Source organism: Neolamprologus multifasciatus, chromosome 5 (assembly GCF_963576455.1).
Source record: "Neolamprologus multifasciatus chromosome 5, fNeoMul1.2, whole genome shotgun sequence".
Classification (NCBI taxonomy): domain Eukaryota; kingdom Metazoa; phylum Chordata; class Actinopteri; order Cichliformes; family Cichlidae; genus Neolamprologus; species Neolamprologus multifasciatus.
Genome location: NC_140443.1, coordinates 7,038,382 through 7,061,181, shown reverse-complemented (window position 1 = coordinate 7,061,181; position 22,800 = coordinate 7,038,382). Strand labels below are relative to the sequence as shown.

Below are 22,800 nucleotides of genomic sequence, written 5' to 3'. Positions count from 1 at the left end.
CTACTTCAAAGCACATTGTGCGCTGTCTGTGCTGCACAACAACATTCAATATTTAGTATTTACTGCTGTTTACACTTAGCTAGATTAATGCGATGGTGTTGTGTATAGTATGTTGCTTTGTTTTGTTTTTTTTGCTTGTTTTCTATTCTTTTTCTCTCAACAGGTGATCCCGGAGATATTTTTTCTTCCCCCCTTTTCTCACTGTCCCTCTCCCCTTCTGTTTTTCTTTTCCTTCCTCTTTCTTTCTCCCTTTCCTATCCCTCACTCATGTCTGTCCCGTCTGTAACAACTGAAAATAAAATAAATAATAAAAACAAAGGTCGATCAAATGGACCAATACGGCAATGCCATGATGATCCATTTGGCAAAATAAATCCATTGGGTATCCTTGTTGGTCTTCAGACAACAATTCTGACGGCTAAAGAACCAAATGGGACAGGCGGAAAAAAAAAAAAAAAAAAAAAGTGCATTGAGTGCTTATTTAGAGCAAACTGCTCTACGACCATCAGTCCATTTACCATTTAAGTTGCACTGTGGGTAATGTTTAACAACCAGGTTGTGACAAGATTTGAGAATGTCAGAGAATTACAAAAGAAGAAGAAAAAAGTCTATCAAAATGGGGGGTTTTTTAAGCATTGTCTGTTAGTAGTCGAGTCTTCCCAGTTTTGTAAGGAGCAGTAAATTAATTTGTCATCTCCAGACCAAATATCTTTATTTCAAACATATTTTCCCACCCTAAAATGTTACCACAATCCCATCCCTGATTTTAAAGACACTTTAAAAGAATAAATATTTTTAAAATGCTACATGTGTATAATGATGGTCACACTGTAGCCTTTCATACGTAACAGGAAATAACGCCACACAGTGATTTAGGGGCTTTATTCATTTAATTTATTAAGATGCTACATAGTCCAACCAGGTTGGGTTATTTTTATACACCAGAGAGACTACTTGACTAGGAATATCAATCTTTTTCTCAGATAGACTTATTTATTTATATACATACAAAACAGTTTCTTAACTGCTTACATTGATCACGGTGATGGTCAGGCTCCAGGACAGATCAGTGTCATGTGTTTTACGACCAGGCCTGGATTGATTAGTGTTCACACATAATCATTTTTGTTTGTATAATCCGCCTTGAAGTAGCAAATTGATGGAGTTTACTGCACCAGGGGCAGTGGTAAAGTTACATTTTCAGTCACATAAATGGATTATTCTGATGTTTTAGGGTATTTTTCTTGTGTAAAAAGGTTCTGATACTCCAGTCAGGATTCACTAAACAAGAACAATTTTCTGCAAGCACTGTATGACCCAGGTCTGATAACCCAAGATGAGACTAGTTTTAGGTTCGCTTTGCCCTCCCTTTAAGCAGCAAGTCATCCTCAACCCACCGACTTCATAGAGATACAGTCGAAACATACACGTGTTTGTTTTAATCGCTTACCCGCCAGCTAAATTAACCGTAGATATCTTTCAGCAAAGGGGAGTGGACTCCTGCGTCTCTTCAACAGTTTACTGAAAGTGGGATACAAAATATGACCAGCTGTTTTTTTTAATGCAGAGCAGAATAACAAACGCTCTCCCGTGTTAATATGCAAATTTGGAGCTGAAACAATTTGAGAATGCTTTATGTTTCTTTTTTATTATTATTATTATTTCTGAAGGTTGTGGAAACAGTACATTGTCATCACGTGGTCCCCTCAAGGCTATAGCTGACTGTATACTTTCCCACCTTTCGCTTCATGGAAAAACAAACAAAGAAAACATCGTGTGAGGCAGGAAGTTCAAAGGAGAAACACTCGGAACCTTTAGTGCATTAAAATGAACACAACTTCAAATGCAGTGAGGATTTAACATTTTAAATGACAGAAAAATGCTCAACAAACACCCCAAAAAAACTGAACAGAGGCCTGCAGAGCGTGAGTAAGCAAAGAAACTCATCAACTGGGGAAGCAGGTTTAGGCAGCTTAAAACACTCGGCTGATCTCTGACATACATTTGCCCCAAATAAACAAATGTATGGTTAAAGGACAATATGAGAGAATGAAAAGAGCTGGAAAGGACAAAGCTTAATGTGTTTGGACATTGCAAGAGGACCTTGACGTGGTTTGCTGTTGTCAGTGACATAAAACCACTCCTCCTTCATGCACCGTCTTTTAGTTTTGTGGTTTCTCATTATGTGCACGCATGCTTTGTGTTTGTGTATGTGCGTCTGTACATAATACACCTCCAACTTGGCCTGAGAATAACTTGCACCCCAACAGGTCACAAGGCAAGACTTTCATCTGGATTTACACGACTGATCTAATCCTCATTTCAGGTAGCTGCAATATTCTTAAATGCATCAAACCTAACGACAAAACAAAATTACTCAAAATAAAATCATAAAAATGCAACAAAACACAAAAGAAAAAAAAAATCAGAAATGTAGTTGTGCAAACCTACAGCCAAATGACATTATATTATCACCATTATAAAAAGCAGCTAATTTAGATTCAAAAGTCCAGATGCAACACTCCGTGTGAACGCATGCAATCAAACACATCCCCCTCTGACAGTCGGAGGATGCAGTGAGCAGTGAGTGACAAGTGAGGGAAATATGGTAGAGTGAAAAGAAAAAAAGGTCATGAGGAAAGAAAACACCTACGGCATAGTGTTTCATACACTGCTCAAAGTTGTCATACAATCAAAGACGAGCTGATTTTACAAAGCCTCTGATTGGAGGAGATAGCCCTGTGTGTGTGTGTGTAAAACCCCGAACTGTGTGGATCATCTCTCTGGTAAATCCCTTCCTTAAAGGGGGTTTCGCTGGAAGGAACACCTGGATATACTGTACAGTGGGGTGATTTTGTATTCATATACATTGGCTCTGGCCTCCGTCGCTTAGAAAAAGAAACATCGATACACTAGAATGACATTTGCACGACTGCAAACTGACTCAATCGCACCAACACTACTTCGCCAGTGCTAGAAAATCCACTGGTCTGAATCACAAGTGTTAATTCATGTTTCCATCATTCTCCCACCCACAGAACCAGTCAACTCTATTATGTGAAACTTTGGGAAGAGAGCCAGAATGACTATGTGATGATTACGTAGAGGCAAGACCTGTAACAGTAGGTTTGTTCATAACATGACAAGTTGTTTTTTTCTTCATTTTTTTCCTCATACATTACCTTTTGAATTATTTTACATAAATGAGACTGAATCAAAACTAGTACCACCCCCTACCCAGCACGTATGGCGTTTTATAATCCAAAATTCCAAATCCAGTGTTTGTTTTCATCCCCATGCTGCGGCCGACCGAACTGCGCTGTGCTCTACAAGACCAACTTCCCCACAATGACGCCCATCACAAAGAAGAGCACAATGAGGGCCACCGTACGGGCGCTCATCCCTTCCTCTTTCTTCATCGCGACTGAGGGGTGCTGAGGTGACATGATGTTACTCTTCCTCATCCGCAGACCATCATCCTCCTGAATTGGGGACACGGGAAAGGGAGAGAGTAAGGGGAGTGAAAGGAATAAATATGAAATGATGAAAGGATGTGTGTGGGAAGGGAATGACAGGGAAGCAGTGATGAGTGAGTGAAATAAAGAAAAAGGAATGTGGAAACAAGAAATAAGAAAGGACAACAAAGGGTTAAGAAATGGTCGGTTTGTCAATCAGTTAATAAGATAAGAGTATTTATTTATTAGCTCAGAGAAATCGGATCTGCTTAAATGCTCATCTGACCCCAGAGGAACGCACAAGGCGCCAGGGTTTAACACACTTCATTTCCCAGCAGCGGGTGGGGGGGGCTCTCTGTTAGTTTAATCTCAGCCGCAGGAGCAGCCAACAGTCGTTCTGCCTCTGGCAAGAACTTAAAGGGGCGGAGGCGGTGGTGTTTGAAGGGAGGACAACTCACTCTTGGACGTCTGTAGCGTAGGCGTGTGTGCATGTGTGTGTGTGTGATTTCGAACCGAACCTTTACAAAAACTAATTTGAAACCAATGATGCTAGTGACTGATGGCATACTCATTGATTTGCAAAACTGCGAGCTTACAAGCTTTAAACCCTGAGGTCTGCTACCGATTAAAGATATCAGCAGCTGTACTCCATGCAAACCTTAATTGTGAGTTACTGGCCTGGGTGGAGGACACTGCTTTGTGTGACTAAACACTTCTACTTAATTAGCTTATCTTGATTGTAAACATCAATCAGCTATCAATCAGTACAAAAAAATAATCAACACAGGGGTGATTCAAGATGTTCAGTGATGTCATCTGCTAATTTTGATGACTGAGATGGTTTTCTTTGTTTAATCAGCAGAATATCACTTTCTGCTTTTAAGTCAAGCCTCAAAGCAAAATATTTTCATTGGCCCGATTAAGCTCTAATACCAAACCTACAAATAATTATATTCTGTAAGTTGACAATGCCCAAGAGTCTTTATGTGAAGCTGGACCTGTTTGTCCCTCTTCGTTTTACAAGACTTAGGAAATTATTTTTAAAGAAACTATTTGTAGTTACACGTTTACATATGTTAACTCCATGGGAAATTATTCAGTCCATAAATCTAGGGGGCACGTGGCACATATGGAGCAGGGAGATTAAACCAACCGTGTGATTAATGGATGTCCCACTTGAACCACGGCTAAAATTATATTTTTGTGAGCCGTGCAAAAGTCTTGAGCCACTCTCCATTATTCACCAATCACATTTTGCTAGGAAAATTGGAAATACTGAAACTTGTGCAGTGTGTTTGGGATCAAAATGGTGAGGTACAAGGACTGGAAAAGGCAGCCAATGTCCAAACAAAAACTTTGAAATACCAGAAAGCCTGGAGAACTCGCTCAAGACCACTATAATAAATATTGTTTGGTTCTTTGGCAGCAAAATATAAAGACATGTAACATTTTATACTGCAACACTCTAACACGCTGGAAAGTGTTGAGCTTGAAATGACAAACTGGACTTACTACCAACTGATTCCCTTCAGTAAAGCCTTTGCAGCCCCTAATATCTGTATAAAGACCTGTGTCTTTGAAGTCTACAGTCTTGAGTCATTTTACTCACTTTGATCTGTTTGTTTTCTTCCCGTAGCCTCTGAGCCTCCATCTGCAGCCTCTTGCACTCCTCCATGATCTTCTTTACTTCCCCGTCATCAAGGGTGGAGCTCATTGACTTCACAGGCAGCGAGGACTCAGACTTCAGCGAGCTGGACGACATCATCTTGTTGGACTCCATATCATGCTGTAAGTGGGTTACAGAGAGAAAAGTTGTAATGCAGTAAGTTGACTGTTGATACTAAAATATCTCCATGGTGATTCTGTATGATGTCTTTGCTGGCACACAGGTACAACTTTGTGTTTACATTTTGGGACTTGCTCTATATACACACACATGCACACACACACACACACAGGCATGCACACAAAACCCCCTCTCCTGTCTGAGAGTTCACACAGGGGTGCCTTTTGTAAATGGATCAAGCTGGTTTCTATCAGCATTATCTCTACATAACGGACTCTGCGGTGTACAGAGCCAACTGGGAGACATGTGTATGTATTTCTCAGCTCATAATGAATTGAAAACAACTACCACAGGTCCCTTTTCTCTCCTGGTGTTCATTGAGCGAATTCTCTCAGCTCATATTATGACGAAATAATGTCTCTGCAGCTGAGCGGAATATGAGGTCTGAGAGGAATCACAACAACAATAAACCACATGTGAGAGTCTCTGAAGGGCTGTTGAGGGCTATGAGTGCAGCTGAGGCAGGAAGAGAGATGTAGAGGAAAGTGGGACAAGATGGAGAAGACGATGAGGAGGGAAATGCTACAAAAATGTTCAAACATAAGCGGCTCGATAAAAAGAACAAACCCGGGGTGGTAAAAGAGAGCAAAAAGAAGAAAAGAGATGAAGACTATAGATAGAGGATAAAGAAGGCAGATACAGCAGAGCAATAGCAAGATGGGGAACTGGAAAACAACAATAAACACCACCTAATATATAATGCCGCTTCCCATTGGGACACATTAACAAAAAACCCAAAAGAAAAATAACAAACAAAAACAAAGAGGCTGCACTGTAGGAAAAAAAGCTGGCTAGCGACTTGAGATATTGATTGACATACTCACAACTAAAATTAAACAGTAGACTCTTGCTTGGGCTAATTACAGTCACTTAGAGAATAATGAAAAACATGATAAAAACATAACTGTTTCTGATATCACATCTGCAGGAGACAAACGCACATGCATGGTAAGAAAAGGGGATAGGTCTGTGTGCATACCGTTTTTTCGTTCTCCGTCGGCATCTCAAAAACACACCTCAGCTTGGAGTCCATCAGCTCCTCTGGTTTAGCCTCCTTCCACTAGAAAGGTAGGAAGAAAAAGATATGGACAACATGCATTGATGTCCCTCACTAATAAACAAGTATATATTTTTTAAAAATGGTGTGAATAAAAACAGAAAAAGAGCAACAGAGTAAAATAAAGTCAGCTAGCTGCTAGATGAAAAGAAAACAAGATGTATAGGCTTTGTGTGTGTGTTTTAATAGGTGAGATTGCCATACAGTATTTCCACTCTTTTTGGAAAAAAAATAAAATAAAATTCTGCATCTCCATAAAGACATTTTTATTGTAGCTAAACAGCCAAATAAATTATTCTTGATTCTTTATTAATAATTTGTTTAAATCTCTCTTTGGTTCAAGACAGAGTTGCAAAAAAGATGAAAAAAAGAAAGAAATACACAAATAAGTGGACATTAACACAAAATGTCCTTGTGAATTAATTTGGGTTTTCAAAGATAAGGGTCATAAACTGCATGTGTCCTTGGAATATAGCACTGTCTTTATTAATTGGCTCTTCAATCTTTAAGAGCACTCAGATGAAGTAATTTCTCTTTAATCATTTTATGTATTCTGTCGGCACAGCTTTCTTTCCATGTTTTATTAAAACCAGGAATTTAGCCTGAATAATTATGCAATTACTATTCAGAGTAAATTGAATAATAATTTAATTTAGACAGAAGAGAGTGCTGTCATGTGTGTTACAGTAACACACTTTGCAGCTTTGCCAATGTGCCCTTGCTAAACTAGGTTTTGGTAGAATTTGAGAAACTTGATGGTCCATTTCAGGCAATAAGCACATATGCATGTTTTGTTTTCCAAGTCTTCGCACTGTTTGAGTTATCTTTTAGAATATGTTAGTGCTTTAAAGATTCTCAGCTGGGTAAACCTTTGAAAGGTTTCCAAGCAAGCATATAATCCCAGGTTCCCCAAGTTTAAATATCATACCAAATGGAGTTACACTTCTCTTGGGATTAGATAAAGTGTGTGGAATTTCCAGGTATGGGAAAGCATCTCTGAGTACTGCTTTATCCAATACTGACTCAGCCTGGTTTTAAATATCAAGTATGCTTAGGGTCATCTTACATATTTTCACCAACAACTGGACCATTATGAGAGTAGTCTGTCCATTGTTCACTGACTCCACATATTGTTTCAAACAAACAACTGACAAAAGCATGTCACCAACAGGACACCCACCTTAAAAATCTGCTTTCACATCTAACTTGTGTTACAGTCACAACCTTGCACAAAAACCCACAAAACCCCACCAGAGTTCAAGCTCCGATTTAATACAGCATGTCTATTGTAACCGTCCCTCTTGTTGATTCTATGCATTTTCATGTGTGTCACTACATTAAAACAAATTCGCAAGATGCCTGTTGTTATATTAATGAGATAGCTACACAAGTATGTAGGTGTTTAAATGTGGGCCAGTCATCACAAAGATGTCTCTCAGACCACACATGATGTTATGACTAAACTGTGCTAAATGTGTTTTGTTGCTGCGTGCCAGCACTGCAGCCCAGGCTTGCATTAAGTGTGGGAAAGGCGTAGATTAACAACCTCTTCCTTCACAGTAAAATTTAATGCATGCACAGTCATGTGAAAAAAGTACACCTTCTAAGGTTTTAGGACATAATAAAAAACTAAAATGTTACTAGGTTTTAGAATTATTTGAATACAAACACAACACAGGCACAAGCGTCACATTACACTGTGTCACTAACACAAACCAAGCTAAAATGTAGAACCAGTGTGTGAAAAAGTAATTACACCCCATGATGTTGATCCACCTTTGGCAGCAATAACCTTCAGCATTCATTGACACCATCAGTCACTCAGATAGTTGTAGAGGAATGTTGGTCCATTTTTTATTCCAACATTGCTTCAGTTCATTGAGGTTTGCAGGCATTTAAGGTCCTGCCACAACATTTCACTCAGTCTGAGATCTGGACTTTGGCTGAAAAAGAAATGAATCAAGGTTTTGCAATGATGCAGCCATTATTTCATGGATTTACTGCTGTGCTTGGGATCATTGTCCGAGCTGTCGGACGCACATTTGACTCTGGAATACTTTGGTTCATAGTTAACTCAATGACCGCAAAGTACACAGGTCCTGTGGTTACAATACAAGTCCAAATTATAACCCTTGCCCAACCATGGCTGAAGGTTGATATGACGTGTTTGTGCTGATATGCTTTGGTTATCACCAAATGACATTTTGTGCAGGTTGTTCCTACCTAGCATTGTGCTGACCAGCAAACTGCCAAAACTCCTGCTTTTATAGATGTGGTCACACTCGATAACAGTCAGTTAATCAAGTGCATTTGACTAGCAAACAGCTGGCTGCTACTTACCCTCTAAATTCATAAGAAAGTAGTAACTGTGTACTTAGTTTTTCACACACTGCTTCTGCATTTTGGTTTAGTTTTAGTTAAATAATGATATGGTGTAATGTGTCATATGTTGAATTTAGGACTCATTTATTTCAACAGGTATATTTGGAAGAGGTTAATCCTATCACATGCCTATATATGCATAACTGTGATGCATCTATGTACAAAGTATTCCTGTTTTAAAGCATGCACGTACAAATAAGCACATGCTAAAAGCTATGAACAATGAGACACACTCACCACTCCCTCCATGTCAGTCATGTCAGGAGGTGCTAGCATTGACTGAACCATGAACTTGTGTTTGCTCTTCTCATTGGGGTCATAGTCAAAAGGCTGCAGCATAACTGAAATACAAACAGAAAGTTAATGTCAGCACAGAAAGTAAAAACATTTAGTCTGCTTCCAAAAATTTGTTTCTGAATATTTTCTTTAAATTATACTGTCTTGCAATTATAAGACTCTCTAGTATCAATAAACTAAATAAATAAAAGGGAAAATGCTGTTTGAAAAAGTGCTTGCAATTAACATGCATGTGAAAACAAAGAAAGGAAAAATTTTACAACAGTAAAGAAAGAATTATTATTTATAGAAGGAAAAATTTGGATAAGTTACCAAAGCTCCAGCCCAGACCCCAGGAAATCCCCAAAAAGATTACTATCGTTTCATTTTGTTGTGAAGACCTCAGTTTTATTTCCCCATTTTTCAAACCTCACTGCCACTTCCCATCCCCAAGGGAGCTGAGAAAACACATCTCTTGTTTGAATCACGTGCAGGAACTTCCGCAGACAGGTAGGAAGAGATTATGATTTGTGAGTGAAACATGGCAATAAACTAAATAAATGAAATTTTGGTTCCCAACTTTGTTACTCTTTCTGTCTAAACTAATGTTCAGTCTCCAGCTTAGAGAGAAAATGTTGAGGTTTTATATACTTGTGCATCTCGTGTATTTGTCAGACTGAGCAAAGGGTGTCTGAGTTTGCCCATGATGAAGAAAAAAAAGGGGGGGGGGGGGCTAAAGAGGATTTCTTCATGTTACCATGACGGCGAAACACTGACAGATCTACAAAAATCCTCGGGGGTAATTTTTCTAACAGCATCCAACTCTGTCTTTTTCTTCTTCAACATTACATATCAGTCTAACAGAAAGCAGGTGTGGAGCTGGAATACTCCTTCAGCCCATCACCACATCAGTCCTCACAGCCACTCGTGGCTCATTTGATGTTATTCCAGTCACTGAGAGGAGCTGTAACAATGATATACAGCAATCCCTTTCTTATATTAGTATAGGGGACTGAATTGCAGAGAGGATGAAAATGGCTATTGATGGAAAATGTTTTCCACCTTTGACTACAGGTTTTAAATCACAATATAATTGAAAGATGTTTTTAAATCAGTACAATGCCAGCATGATTCTTTGGTTTTTCCTAGAAACAAACAGCCTAGCTATCAGGGCAGTGTTCAGATGTGGCACATCCCCAGTCTCCCTAGAGTGAAAAACCTCAGTGATGTAGTGCACCATTACAGCAATCAGTGTAGCTCAATATTGCAAATCAGAAACAGACGGCATGAACAGATTGAGAACGTCCTGTTTCAGTCAGACTCAATTTGCACAGCCATCTACCTTGGGTCCAAGGGGACAATACAAGAAAATAGAGTCAGGAAAGCTTGCAAGTTCTTTAAGCAACGCTGAATAACATTAAATGATCCTGAGTCAAAGCTTGAGATGGAAAAAAGCACAGCCTCAGTAGGAGAAAAAGTGATTTAAATCATCTTTGATCTACCCACTTTGATTACACCTTTACACCAAGAGCTACTTCTGCTAATGGCATGATTTAGTATTCTTCACACTGGGCAATAATTTATAAAACTCAAAGAGGCTAATTGTAATCAACACGGTCAAACAGAAGGGTAATCGCCAGCCTGTTTGTTGATGATAAATGTAACCATTAGAGAGGTGAAAGTTAAAAGAGGTAGTTAAAAAAAAATTCTCCTATCACTAATTAATTGTGTCCTCTGAGAAAACCAGCTCACACCAGAGTTACAAGCAACTACTAGCTCCTGTAAAGCAGGCCCTGGAGATCAACTATAGTGGGATTTACTCATTCATCTGCTGTAAAATGTATTTGTTGGTCTTAGTCTACAAATATGCTATTCAAAAAAAGCAGAAAAGCCAGTAAGTTTCGGTAAGTGTAATATACTAGACTTCTCTGGCCCCTTAAAAAGTGGATTATCTGCAGCATACAACAGTAACAAAAAGAGCTGTCTGGCAATAAAACAAAGATTAAGAAACAGAAGGTGGGCCAGAAAAATAGAGGATTATATCCAAGTTTAAGCACAGCAATGATCAAAAAATTATGATGATAAATGAGGTGAATCCAACATTATTAAAACAATATGATATGAAACAAGATATATGATCATAAAAGCTCATTACTACACCCTCTACCTATAACAGCAACCTTTTATAATCTCATTAAGAGAAGCCTGACACATCACAGGGCACTCCCTGGCCACTTTGTTCAGTATTAGTCAACACAGAGACCTTGTCAAAGATCACCAAACCTACTGAGACAATATGGTGTGGGAGCGTGGGAGTGAGGAAGAGAACTAAGTTAGGAGAGTTGTGGAGAAAGAAGCCAAGAGGGAAAATTTACCAGCATATAAGATGAAACTCACATAAAATATAAATAAATATGTATATTTATTCAGACTTCTCAGGTTAGCAGGCTCTTACTCGTGATTGTGCTCTCTTGGGTCTGTCTTATTTAATATATTTCAAAAGGAAAAAGTAACCGACTACACCACCATGGGTATATCACAGTGAGAAATATCCCAACATTAGCAGCACTTCAATCCACCACATATTTCATGGAATCAGCTTCTATTTAGAGTCCAACTTCAATTACAAGACTCTTGGTAGGTAACAAGCTCATGTGGATATTAGAAAAGATCACAGCCATAAACGCTCAAATTTATGTGTCACTACTGAATGAATGAGAACTTGACTGGAGACTCAGTTTCATGTCCTGTCATAACACAGGCATGGAGGAAACGAGAACAAGACAATCTAATGAAACCAATTCGGACAGCAGCGACAACAAAACTGTTATTTGTTTTACTGTGGGAAGGTATTTTGCTTTTCTGTCCCCAGTATGTCAGGAGAACTTCTGACATATTCCCACAACAAGCTCAATATTTGTGGACTCGAGGATTTTTTAAACATTTATGCCAGATATTTTTCCACTGGATACTGCTACATAACACCAATCAAGACCAGAAACATTCCTGTGGTTGTAGCTACATTCAACATATACAGTTACAGCAAAGCTGAGCTTCAAAAGGCACTGCAAGTCCACTGCTAAGCCAACAAATGGCAAATCATGGGTTTGTAGGTATGCAGTGGTATACAAGGATGTCTGTGCAACTATTGTGCACATCCTGGAAATACGAGACAAACTGGACTGAAAATAGTTACAGATGACTTGCAGTCCTCTTAAACAGAGGATATAGGAGTGTGACACGAACGAAATGTTTGAGTTCATCCCTCAGTGCAGATTAGGGCTGTTCGATATAATGATATATATCGGATGATGATATAAAAACGTCTATCGTTTCATTTTACGCTATTGTTTGTTTCCTGGTGTCGCAAAATAAACTGTTTACGGCAATATTTTTTCATCGTTTTGATGGTCACTGTAGTGGCTATATTAATTTCTTAAAGTTCTCTCTTTCTCTTATATTTAATATAACCACACTACAGAAGGACAAGCGCCTGTTTTTATGCGTTGTGGTTAGCAACAACGACGGTAACAGCATCGCATGTCCGCTTGTTTATGTTCCACATAAACCTTTCACAATAAAGATCAAGATCCTGTTGAGACTTTTCAAAATAAACTGAATCACGTGAAAGAGCAGGTTATTTACGCATGAGAATTAAAGAAGAGCCGCCAGGTGCTAAAAAATAAACCTTAGACTCAAACGTTAGAACAGCCTTTTCCCCGCAGCACGCAGTGTAATAAATACTCACAAAGAAACCGGCGGCCGTTACAACTTATGTCTAAAAATGTATAGTTTCATACACGCGCAGCTGAAAACACTTCTCGCAAGTCCAGCTGCCCAAGATTCACAGAATTTACAGAAAATGATACATTTGTGTGATTTATATCCTTATCGGACGATAGAATTCTTATATCGGGATATGAGATTTTGGTCATATCGCCAGTGCAGATACTGGCAAGTTATTTTGGGAGAGACCTTTCATGCATTCAGTATACAGAAAAGTTTATTCTTATTAGTAATGTGGGTATAGCAACTTGCAGTGTTTATTTCGACTTCTTAAACAGTCCAGTGTTTCAGAGAGCTTTTAAGACCAGGAAGAAAACACATGTAGCTTTCCTTTAAAATAAACAAAACTCTTCTTTATATTTTTTTATTACACAAAACACGACGGTTCTAATCTCGAGGTTTACAAAGCATAAAATCTGAAAGTTGAGGTTTAATTGTTTTTCATTTTTTGAATTTCTTGAGTTCAACAGCCATATTGCTCATTGCTGCCTGTGCTGGTGCATGGCTGTATACCACCACCTCAAAATGACTGAAAACTGTGAACTGTGGCTTATGCTTATTCATACACCCTTTGAAAATGTCAACATTCAGCTAACAACTGCTCGCAAAACTCCAGAAGTTATATTTCAAACTATTCTGTAATATTACAGCTGTCTCAGTCAATGCCGAGTTTCATTTAAAGAAATGAAATCAGTGTTTTAGGGTGAACCAACACTACTAACATACTTAAATTCACAGTAATGTGTAAAAAAAAAAAATCAGTTAAAACGAAAATCTTACAAAATAAATCAGGAGGTTAAAAAGTAAAAAAAACAGTCTCTTCTTTCAGATAGATAAATCAAACTACTAACGTTGTAAATAGCATATGTGGAAATGTTAAAATTTGCAGGATGTTTGTGTTCTTATTTTCAGAAAGGAAATGCTTCTAAATGTACTGTAGATGGATTGTACATTGGATTAAACACCTATGACATCTGTTGATAGTAGTTCATTTTTTGCCTTTAGTATTAAGTCACAACAAGGCATGTAAATTAGTCTTAATTAGCATGTATTGTTTACTGAGCAGTATTTAGTTAAGTCTTTTTTTTTTAACTGTAAATAAAGAACATATGTATTAAGTGGTGTTCTGTGTGCCAAAATGAAATGGAGATTAAAGTGCACTGGCCAAAACCAGCACTGTGCTAATGGGCACTTGCAGTGATAAAAGATGTCAAGCCAACAGGAGAGCCACAGAGCTATCATTTAGTACTCTACACAACCACATACTAATGAAAAAAAGAAAGAAATTAATCCAAAATGTATGTAAGATCTTAAATAATCCTCCGCTTTTCATTGAAATAACGCATGTGTTCAACCTTTCTTTTTTTAAAGCCACATGTCCTGCAATACAGCCCACGCCTCAGTTCTATCCTGTTAAACACCCTGCTTCGATACAGCCTGAGGACTCCCTAAAGACATAGGACTTAAAGTAACCACAGACTATGCCTATACAGCTGCCACTGTGAGTACGTTCTCAGAGAAGCAAACTCATTTTGAGGCTCTAACCTGTGACCCTTCTCAGTCTAACAAGGCTGGAAAATGAAGGAAACAGACAGAGCGGACTCAGTTGGTTTGTCACTGCTGACTGCAGGCACCACTGACACAGTCTGCAGTTGTTGACACCAGATAGGGTGCACTGTAAAATGAGTCTGGGACTGTAAATGACAGACGGTGAACACATGGAAACATTAGCCAGTACCTTCGTTCTTCAAAATGGAAGGAGGAGGGAAGAATACCACGCAGTTGCAGTTTTAAATTCATGTAACAAGAACAAATCTCTTTATATATTATATGGATAACACTGTCTTCATACTGACTTGATAACCAATGAGTTTTGTAAGTTATCGTGTATAAAGTCTATCCTTCTTAAGAAGTATAAGAATCATCCATCCCAACTTACTAGGTGCTCTGTTGAAAGAATAATGATGCCAGTTATTCCCAGATGTATACAGACCAGCAGTATAGTTCACACATAAGCAGCAATGATTGTTCAATCCATTAAAAGACTTGAGACAGATGATCTAACATGTCATTTCGGCAGCGAGTGAATAAACTTAACTCAGCCCTACTTCCCTGAATCCTTACCTGAGACATTGATTGAGGTGCCTGCATCGATGATTCCGCTGTTTGGCCGCACACAGTACCGACGCGGCGCTGTCGTCTTCACCTTAAAGCACACATTCCTGTCTGTAGGGTTGGAGAGCTTGAGATTTGTGGTGACCACGTCTGAGAATGGACCTGTGTGGAAAGTAAACACAGTGGACACTTAAAAACTGGTGTTGACAAGACTGACAAGTCTGTCTTTGGATAAATAAGGACAATGAGAAAGCAACTTGTTAATGAAATCAAATGAGCCAAGTGATAAAGATACATCAACTGCACAGAAGAAGCAACAGTGTGAGGAAAAAACATGATAACAGACACTATAATGTGACTGTTTCTGAGAAACAATCATTTAAATGTAATTTTCTTAAACTGGCACATCGACGCAGAAGCGAGCGTGGGAGTTTCACTTGACTGAGAAGTTGCACCACCTTGTACTATGAATTTACAAACCAATTTATTCTTTGATAAATATTTACCAAAGATTGTGCCAAGAAGCACATTTCCACTGTACATACAAACAAGAACAAGCTGACTGCACCCTTTTCAAACAAAGTAAATAATAGAGGAAAATGGCTGTGAGTATGTGTGAGACATTCGAATGTGGTCTATCAAAGTCTAATGTGATGTAACAAATCGGCTGCCTGAAATGTGAAGGCTTTTTCATTTGACCTGACATAATCTGAATAAAAATAGTTTTCATGCCAATTAAACTAATGGAGCTTATCTACACTGCCCTCGTGGTTAAGAAAAACAATTATTCAATTAATATAAAACTGAAAGGTACGCTGCACATACAAAATAAATCATACATAAATATAAATCTTCTACTACTGCATTATCTAAAACAGAGCAGCTAATGCAGTTTGGATTAATTACAGCCAGCATTGGAGATGCAGGCCACATCTCTGTGGCTGCATTAAGCTCTGCACCTTTATCAATAATGGAGAAACCTCCATTGATCGACACTGCACAATATTTGCCTTGTTGGCTGCCATCAACCTATTAGAAAATAATGCTGCTGGACTGTAGCTCTGAAGTTTCAGAGGTATGCACAGGGAGAGATCGGTTCAAAGCCATACAAAATCTGTGTGACATTAGATTGCACAGATGTGTAAATAACTGCCCATTGAATTCATCGGGCTAAACTAAAGTGAATACACAGAGTGTGAACAAGTCTGAAATGGACTACTCTATAACCGTTATAATAGAAGCATGGAAGAAGTTTTTAAAATATTCCTTTGGATTGCAGAGCTACACACTTTCCCTTTTCTGCTTAACAACATTAAATTCAAGGCTATTCAAGTAAAATTAAGTCATTATTAACTTGTTTTCTTTTCTTCCTTGCACATGTATTTCCAAAACTCCAGAGATGTTTTTCTGTTACAGTTTCTCCCCCATCTTAACTGCTTTGTAAAGCTTCCAGCATTTTTTTTTAATGAAATTACACAAGTGAAGGTAATTCTGGACAATAAATGATGTCCAAAATTGACAGAGTAATATGAAATGAAGGGGTGGAAAAGCAGGGGAATAACAAGCAAGTTTATATAGCTGTGAGCAATCAATCAATTAGCCCCAGTAATGTATTTACATGGTGCAAGAAAACTGAAACTTAGACAAGTGAAAATGGAAATGCATAATATACAAATAAAAAAAGAGCTCAGTAATTTGACTTCTGTACAAGTTAAACGCCCCAAATCTCAATTATGACTCAACGAGGGGATCCCCCCCAAGAAAATCCCTAAAATACTTTAAGAGGGTTTTGAGAACCTAACAGACTTTTATGTGAATTTCCTGAAGACTGTTGCTCCTAAACAAGTACATGCTAAATAGGTTAGATAACAGCTACCTAAGAACAGTCTGTAAGACAACTTTTTGCACCCTTCCCCAGCTTATCGAATATTGCTGTTATTGTTTTCTTCTGCTAAAACAGTGAAATAGTGAGTTTGTTAAGTCAGGCAATATTTCTTTTTTATTCGGGGGTGTAGGTGGTTTTATGTTGTTAACGTGGAGTCCAGTAAGCTGTATGAATTTATAGTAACACTAGTTATTGTAGATTTGTGTTACAGCATGTTCAGAGCAGATGTGCACCAGTGATCAGTTACTAGAGAAAATTGTTCCAACACACAAAACATTTAAGAACAAATTATCCTCAGAGTAATTATTCAGTTTAAATACTACTCAGTCCTGTCAGATATGATGTGTTTTTAAAAAAAAGAAGCTAAATATTGGATTGAACACTACACTATATTTTATTCTAACCAATCAGCAGTGATTTAGTGTTTGCAAGGATTATTGTAATAATTATTTTTCAAACATACACACATTTAAACATCAAGTTCATTCATGCATATTGCCATTTAGTGAGAAATTTCCAATCCGCTGGATTCCTGGTTTATGCAAAGAATGTCTCGAGTGACTCAGTTATTGTCTTGAAACAATAATCAATGTTTGCTGAAACAGAATTATTTGAATCACTGTATAAAATATACCATGCATGCACTGATTTAGGAGTCCAGGAGCAGGAAATATAAGTAGAGTTATTGCCTTCTCATTTTATAGTCACCACGAGAGGAAGCAGCATCTAAAACTGTAATTCATCCCAACGTAAAGAGTAAATCAATATCTACTTAAGTGTTAAGGTTTTCTTTTGACTTACATGTTGGTGACAGAAATATGGGTGGATCCCAGAGCTCTAGCACATGACTACAGTGAGTCTTGAAATGAATAAATGTAACATGATTTATTGAGTGAGGCTGAAGAAAGCCTTGCTGTTTAATCACTAGTCTCTTTGATATAACAAGAATATTCATTGCAGATATTGCAGGTTGTGAGCCCTTTCTGATGTTGCCGACTGACCAAATATCATTTCTTGTATAGCTTGAGAGTCACAGGTTTATATGCAATTAATTATCCCCGTTTTTTCATTGATGGGACAAAAACCTGACTGGAAGCATTACTAATGCCTGTATTTTCCCTAGTAGCTTGAGTAAGAGCTGTGCTAATTCATGGTCAGGCGAGGGGCAATGATGAATGGCTGCATGACTTCCCAAACTTAGCAAATATGCTGCCAATACCACACACTTTACAGTCAGCCTTATGGAAAGCAAGATTAATGGAATGGAATGTTACAGTATCACGGAAAACCATAATAGCAAATAATGTCCATAAATGACCATGTCTATCCACATTTATTTGCAGACAATGCTTCCTCTCACTTTGCTGTCATAGATATAGCTACTATTATACATATCATGGTTAGAGGGATGAAAATATATCAATAAACGATCTGAAAGTGCAGACTTTTAAACCAGCATTTACTGACCAGCTAATTTCCAAGTACCAAAACAGTCTTCCGTCTTGTGATTTTCAACAATTACAAACCACATTGACCAATCGCGAAAGCCTTTTTATCAAGTAAAGCTTTCTGATGAAACTACAAATTAGTCCCCTACAGTAGCCATTATGGTAATGGTAAAGTTTGCAGTTGAGAGAAGCACACTAACTCCCTGTATGAAAACACGGAGCTATTTCAGAATTAGCACATACACCAGATTCAAGGTAAAGTTTCAGCTCAGCAAACATTGAGAGCAACTGACACTTCCACTCCCTGTTGAGCAAAAACAGAGAGGAAATTCAGAACTTCACAAGCTTGGCTCAAGATCTAAAGGCTTTTAATGAAAGGGACTCACGCCACTGACTACTGTACACCTGATCTACTACTTCCTGAAGGTTTCTCAGGACAGTGTCCAACTCACAGAGGCCACAAATGGTTGTTAAAAAAAAAAAAAAAAAACTATTATGAGAAGCTGATATCTGAAGCTGTCATCATGCAATGTTGGATTTTATAAGTAGGAGATAAAAACCAAGGGGTGGTTTGCTACCCTTACCCCTGACAAAAAAATCAAATGGGTAGAAATGAAAAAGTCCAGTGCCTAGAATTTAAGAGCATTTACTCTAGAGATTGTAAAAACCAGAGACAAATTGCTACTAACAAACCCACTCTGTATTTCCTGAGCTTTCACACTGCATGCCTACATCTAGGCATGTGATTTGTGGTATTTTCATTTACAATAAGACACAGTTTCTTCTGTCTGGTTATGATCAACAGTTATTAGACACTTTTATACGTGGGATTCTTTCAGGCTTCAGGTTCAGATTCTTATCAATCATCACAAAAAGCCATGAAGATATATCATCTGAGGAGTCCGGCAACAGATGGCTTGGCCTCCAAAGAGAACTGATCTCCAAGGTTAAGTGAAGACTGATGAAAGACAGAGTTGAATTAAAGATGACTGAACCCCTCAACCAAATACTGGAAAAACTGATTGCACCGGGATACGAACTGCCGACCTACTGATTTCCCCTGCAATTGATTTGGCTACATACAGTTTGAATGAAGGAAATATTTTGATACATATAAATGGTTCATGGACTAATTTTGCACTAATCTTCAGTTTACTTTTACATTTATGTAAAAAACTAGTTTATACATGGACCTACACCACTTACTGAACAGGTGCTGGAACAATTTCTCTAGGAAATCTTAGCACAATACCTGTATTTATTTTTATACCTATTATGACTCTTATTTTACTTCATTCTGCTAGATTTCTATTTACTGAGATTCTTTATTTGTTCAGTTTTACTTAGATTTTATTTTTCCTATATTTTTTTTTTTTACAGGTTGTGTTTTCTAGCTAAGGAATTTGCCAAAAGTGATGTGTGTCCACTAAAGTCATGTAACAAACAAACACCCCAAACATCCACCCAATGCTTCAACTCTAGGTAACCATAGCAACAGTCTTTCCAATTGATAGTGAGTTTCTAGTTTAATCTGTTAATAAGACACATTGTTACACTGGGTGACATAATACTTTACTTTGATGCACATAGTCTATTTTGGGTCACTTATATATACACAGAATCACAGTTGTGCAAATAGTCAAAAGTAAACCAAACGAACCTGTAGCTAAAACAGGGAGGTTATATAAGGATGAGACATAGAACTCAAAAAAAAAAATCCTCAAATGAAATCTATGAGAGAATTTTTTTACAGCAAATATGACCCACATCTTCCCCCCCTAAAAGGCAATCAACAGCTGAAATGGGAAACATTAGGAGTAGAGGTTCAGAAGAGCTTCAGCTGTGTGGTGCTAGGCATATCTTGCCACTATGTGAACTATCATGGTATTAGTTCAGTACTCCCATGGGATGAGCAAAGACAATGATCTGGATTTAGCCATTAATGAAGCTGCAATTAGGAGTCACCGTGCTACAGATCACTGAACTGTACTGCACGACAACCATATGAATGGTTAAAGCAGGATAATGATGGTGTTTTTCACTTTTTGTTCATGTTCCAATCACAACCAGGTGATACACTCTATGGTAAAAATATGTTTCTCTATTCTTTATTATTCATCTCCAATAAAACAGAACCGAGGTACGGATCTGACCGAGGTTTTAAAGAATAGCCAAACCCCTTGGTACGATGTTTTAAAACTATAAACTTGTAGTTAAATATTACCCTAAATCATTACAAAGAAGCTTTCCAACCTCGTTGAGTCAAAAATCTAAATACTTCTGAAACAGTTTTTCTTACTTACGCTATGTATTTGTGTACCCTTTTTAAAAATATTTTTTGAATCACGTCGTCATTAAGATGAAATGGAGCTGAAGCTAGGAACTGGAGAGCCAAATAGCCGGCCGGGGAATTTAAAGACCTAATGAGAGGTGGACTAACACATTCTTAATTTTGTTGTCACTTTTACCACTTTTACTAAAGTGGTAAAAGTGACAACAAATCAATATTTAAATACAATTTCTCTATTTGGCTCTTGTAAAGTGGCTGTGATGGAAGCATGATAATAAACTGAAGAAGAGGAAGACGAAAAAGCAACATTCGGCTGCTCTCTTGCTCACAAAGGGTCGTTACAGAGAGTAGCTCTGCGTATTTGATTTGGCAGTTTTTACACCAAATGCCCTTGCTGACTCAACCCCCAGGGATTTTTCACTTATTGGGCGAACATGTAAACAACTAATGCACTTTGGTGTCTATTTTCTCACCCTACATTCTAAACAGTTTATCTAATTAGGATTGCGGGAAGGTTGGAGCCTATCATAGCTAACACAGTGAAACGTGTATACTAATGCTTAAGCAGTTAACAAGCGTGCAGTGGAGGCATTACTATCTTCAACAAATTGCTGGCTCAAGCACTGATAGTTTTGAGTGGATTTAAACAGTGGCTACAGTGTAAATTGCTGAGGGCTGCAGGTCATTTAACTACACTGAAGCTCAGTGATAAATATTATAAAGGTTGGCATTTAATTTATTTTTTGGTTTTGCTAAGACAACTAAGTGTAATTTGTTGTTCTTTAAGGGTCATAAACCAAATAACACTGACCATACAGGCATTTGGGAGACCAGGGTATCATTAAAACAAGTATAAATATTACATTTATCAGCGTCTTAGTTTTAAGTAAAACATTTAATGTTTCAAACTATGGCAGGAACTCCAGAATCTGTTCCAAAGCAGGTACAAATGTACCATATGTGTTTATGTAACATTATCTGGGCCTAAATGTGACATTTTGCAGCCAAATGCCGAGTCTCACCAAGACATCTATTATTGATTCAAAAGTCCAAACGATAAGGACTGAGGAAATTTTAACGACCCACAGTTGAAATCATATTAAGTTGCACAGGTTGCCCAGTTTTTCCGTCCTGTGAGCTGTCAAGTTATTAAATGACAGCTGGCTGGCCAGCAGAGCGAGACAGCCAATCAGAGGAGGAGCTAATGTTAGCCAGCCAGACATGCTAAGGATGTTGCAGCTTATGGACAATGAAAGGTGGCGAACTAAAAGAGCAGTTATGCTTGTGTCATCTTTTATAATTGCTATTTTTAAAATGGGTGAATATTTCGTGTCTAGTAGCTGTAACCCGCTTTAGAGGAACTTGGTGCAGGTCAAATGTGTGACAGGGCCTGGCTAACCTAGCCGCTGAGAGCTAATCCAGCTAGCTTTGCAGCTAGCTGTCAGCTGACCTGCCGTCCTTTCAGGGCAGCCTTCGCTTTTTCATATGAAGGCTATATTGTGAAAATGTGCACTGCAGCCCCGCTCGGTATGGGTTCCCTAATAGTGCCCCCCTCTCCTTCCAAACAGCGCTGACAGAGGCAGGTCCCCCCACTCCTCCTCCTCCCTGCCACAGCCGGGCCCTCCCCTCTTACCTCGGAATTTCAGTTCGTGCTGAGGCTCCAAGAGCAGAACCTGTTCCGGCCTGGCCATGTCCCAACAGCTGGAGCGGGATTATCGCACTGCAACCAGTTCCCGTGTTAGGATGTTGTCGAGTGTTGCAGCGTCAATAGAGTTTATTTATCAATGAATCAGCGGTGGATATCCCGTCCCCCCGGTCAACTACTGCTACTCGAGCTACTAACGCCTGTTGTGATGCAGCAGGAAGGGAGTGAGAGACAGCCTGCTGACGTCACTGCCTCTGCATAGCCACCCGGCGGTGAAGAGGGAGGAGGTGGAGGGTGGGTGATGCCGGGGTGCACCCAGGGCTGGTGGGGACGCCACCTGCGTTTTCACGAAACCTGAATCCAGCGAGAGGACGTGGCTTAAGCATGCAGGTTTTAATTTCAGCCTAAAGAGTTACGCTTCTAAGTTTACCTGCTGTCACCCGCTGTGGTGGAGTGAGTGCTAACATCTAGAACGAGTACATTATCAACAAATAAAAACAAATCAACCGTACAAGGCGTCATTATGCACCGTACTAAAATAAAAGTACTTAACTATTGTCAGCAAAATATGACAAAGTTAGTAAAAAGTACACATAGTTCTTGTGCGAGTGATAT

General features: G+C 38.5%; 1 protein-coding gene across 1 annotated transcript; it reads right to left on the bottom strand.

Annotated features, from left to right (window-relative positions):
• Positions 1-871: 871 nt before the first annotated feature.
• Positions 872-22,421, bottom strand: LOC146517948 (vesicle-associated membrane protein-associated protein B/C-like). Its single transcript, XM_085158675.1, has 6 exons — positions 22,174-22,421; positions 14,927-15,079; positions 8,978-9,081; positions 6,281-6,361; positions 5,065-5,241; positions 872-3,482 (listed from the first exon to the last, which is right to left on the bottom strand). Exons 1-6 carry the CDS (start codon positions 22,229-22,231, stop codon positions 3,327-3,329), a joined length of 729 nt encoding a protein of 242 aa, XP_085014801.1. The 5' UTR covers positions 22,232-22,421; the 3' UTR covers positions 872-3,326.
• Positions 22,422-22,800: the final 379 nt, after the last annotated feature.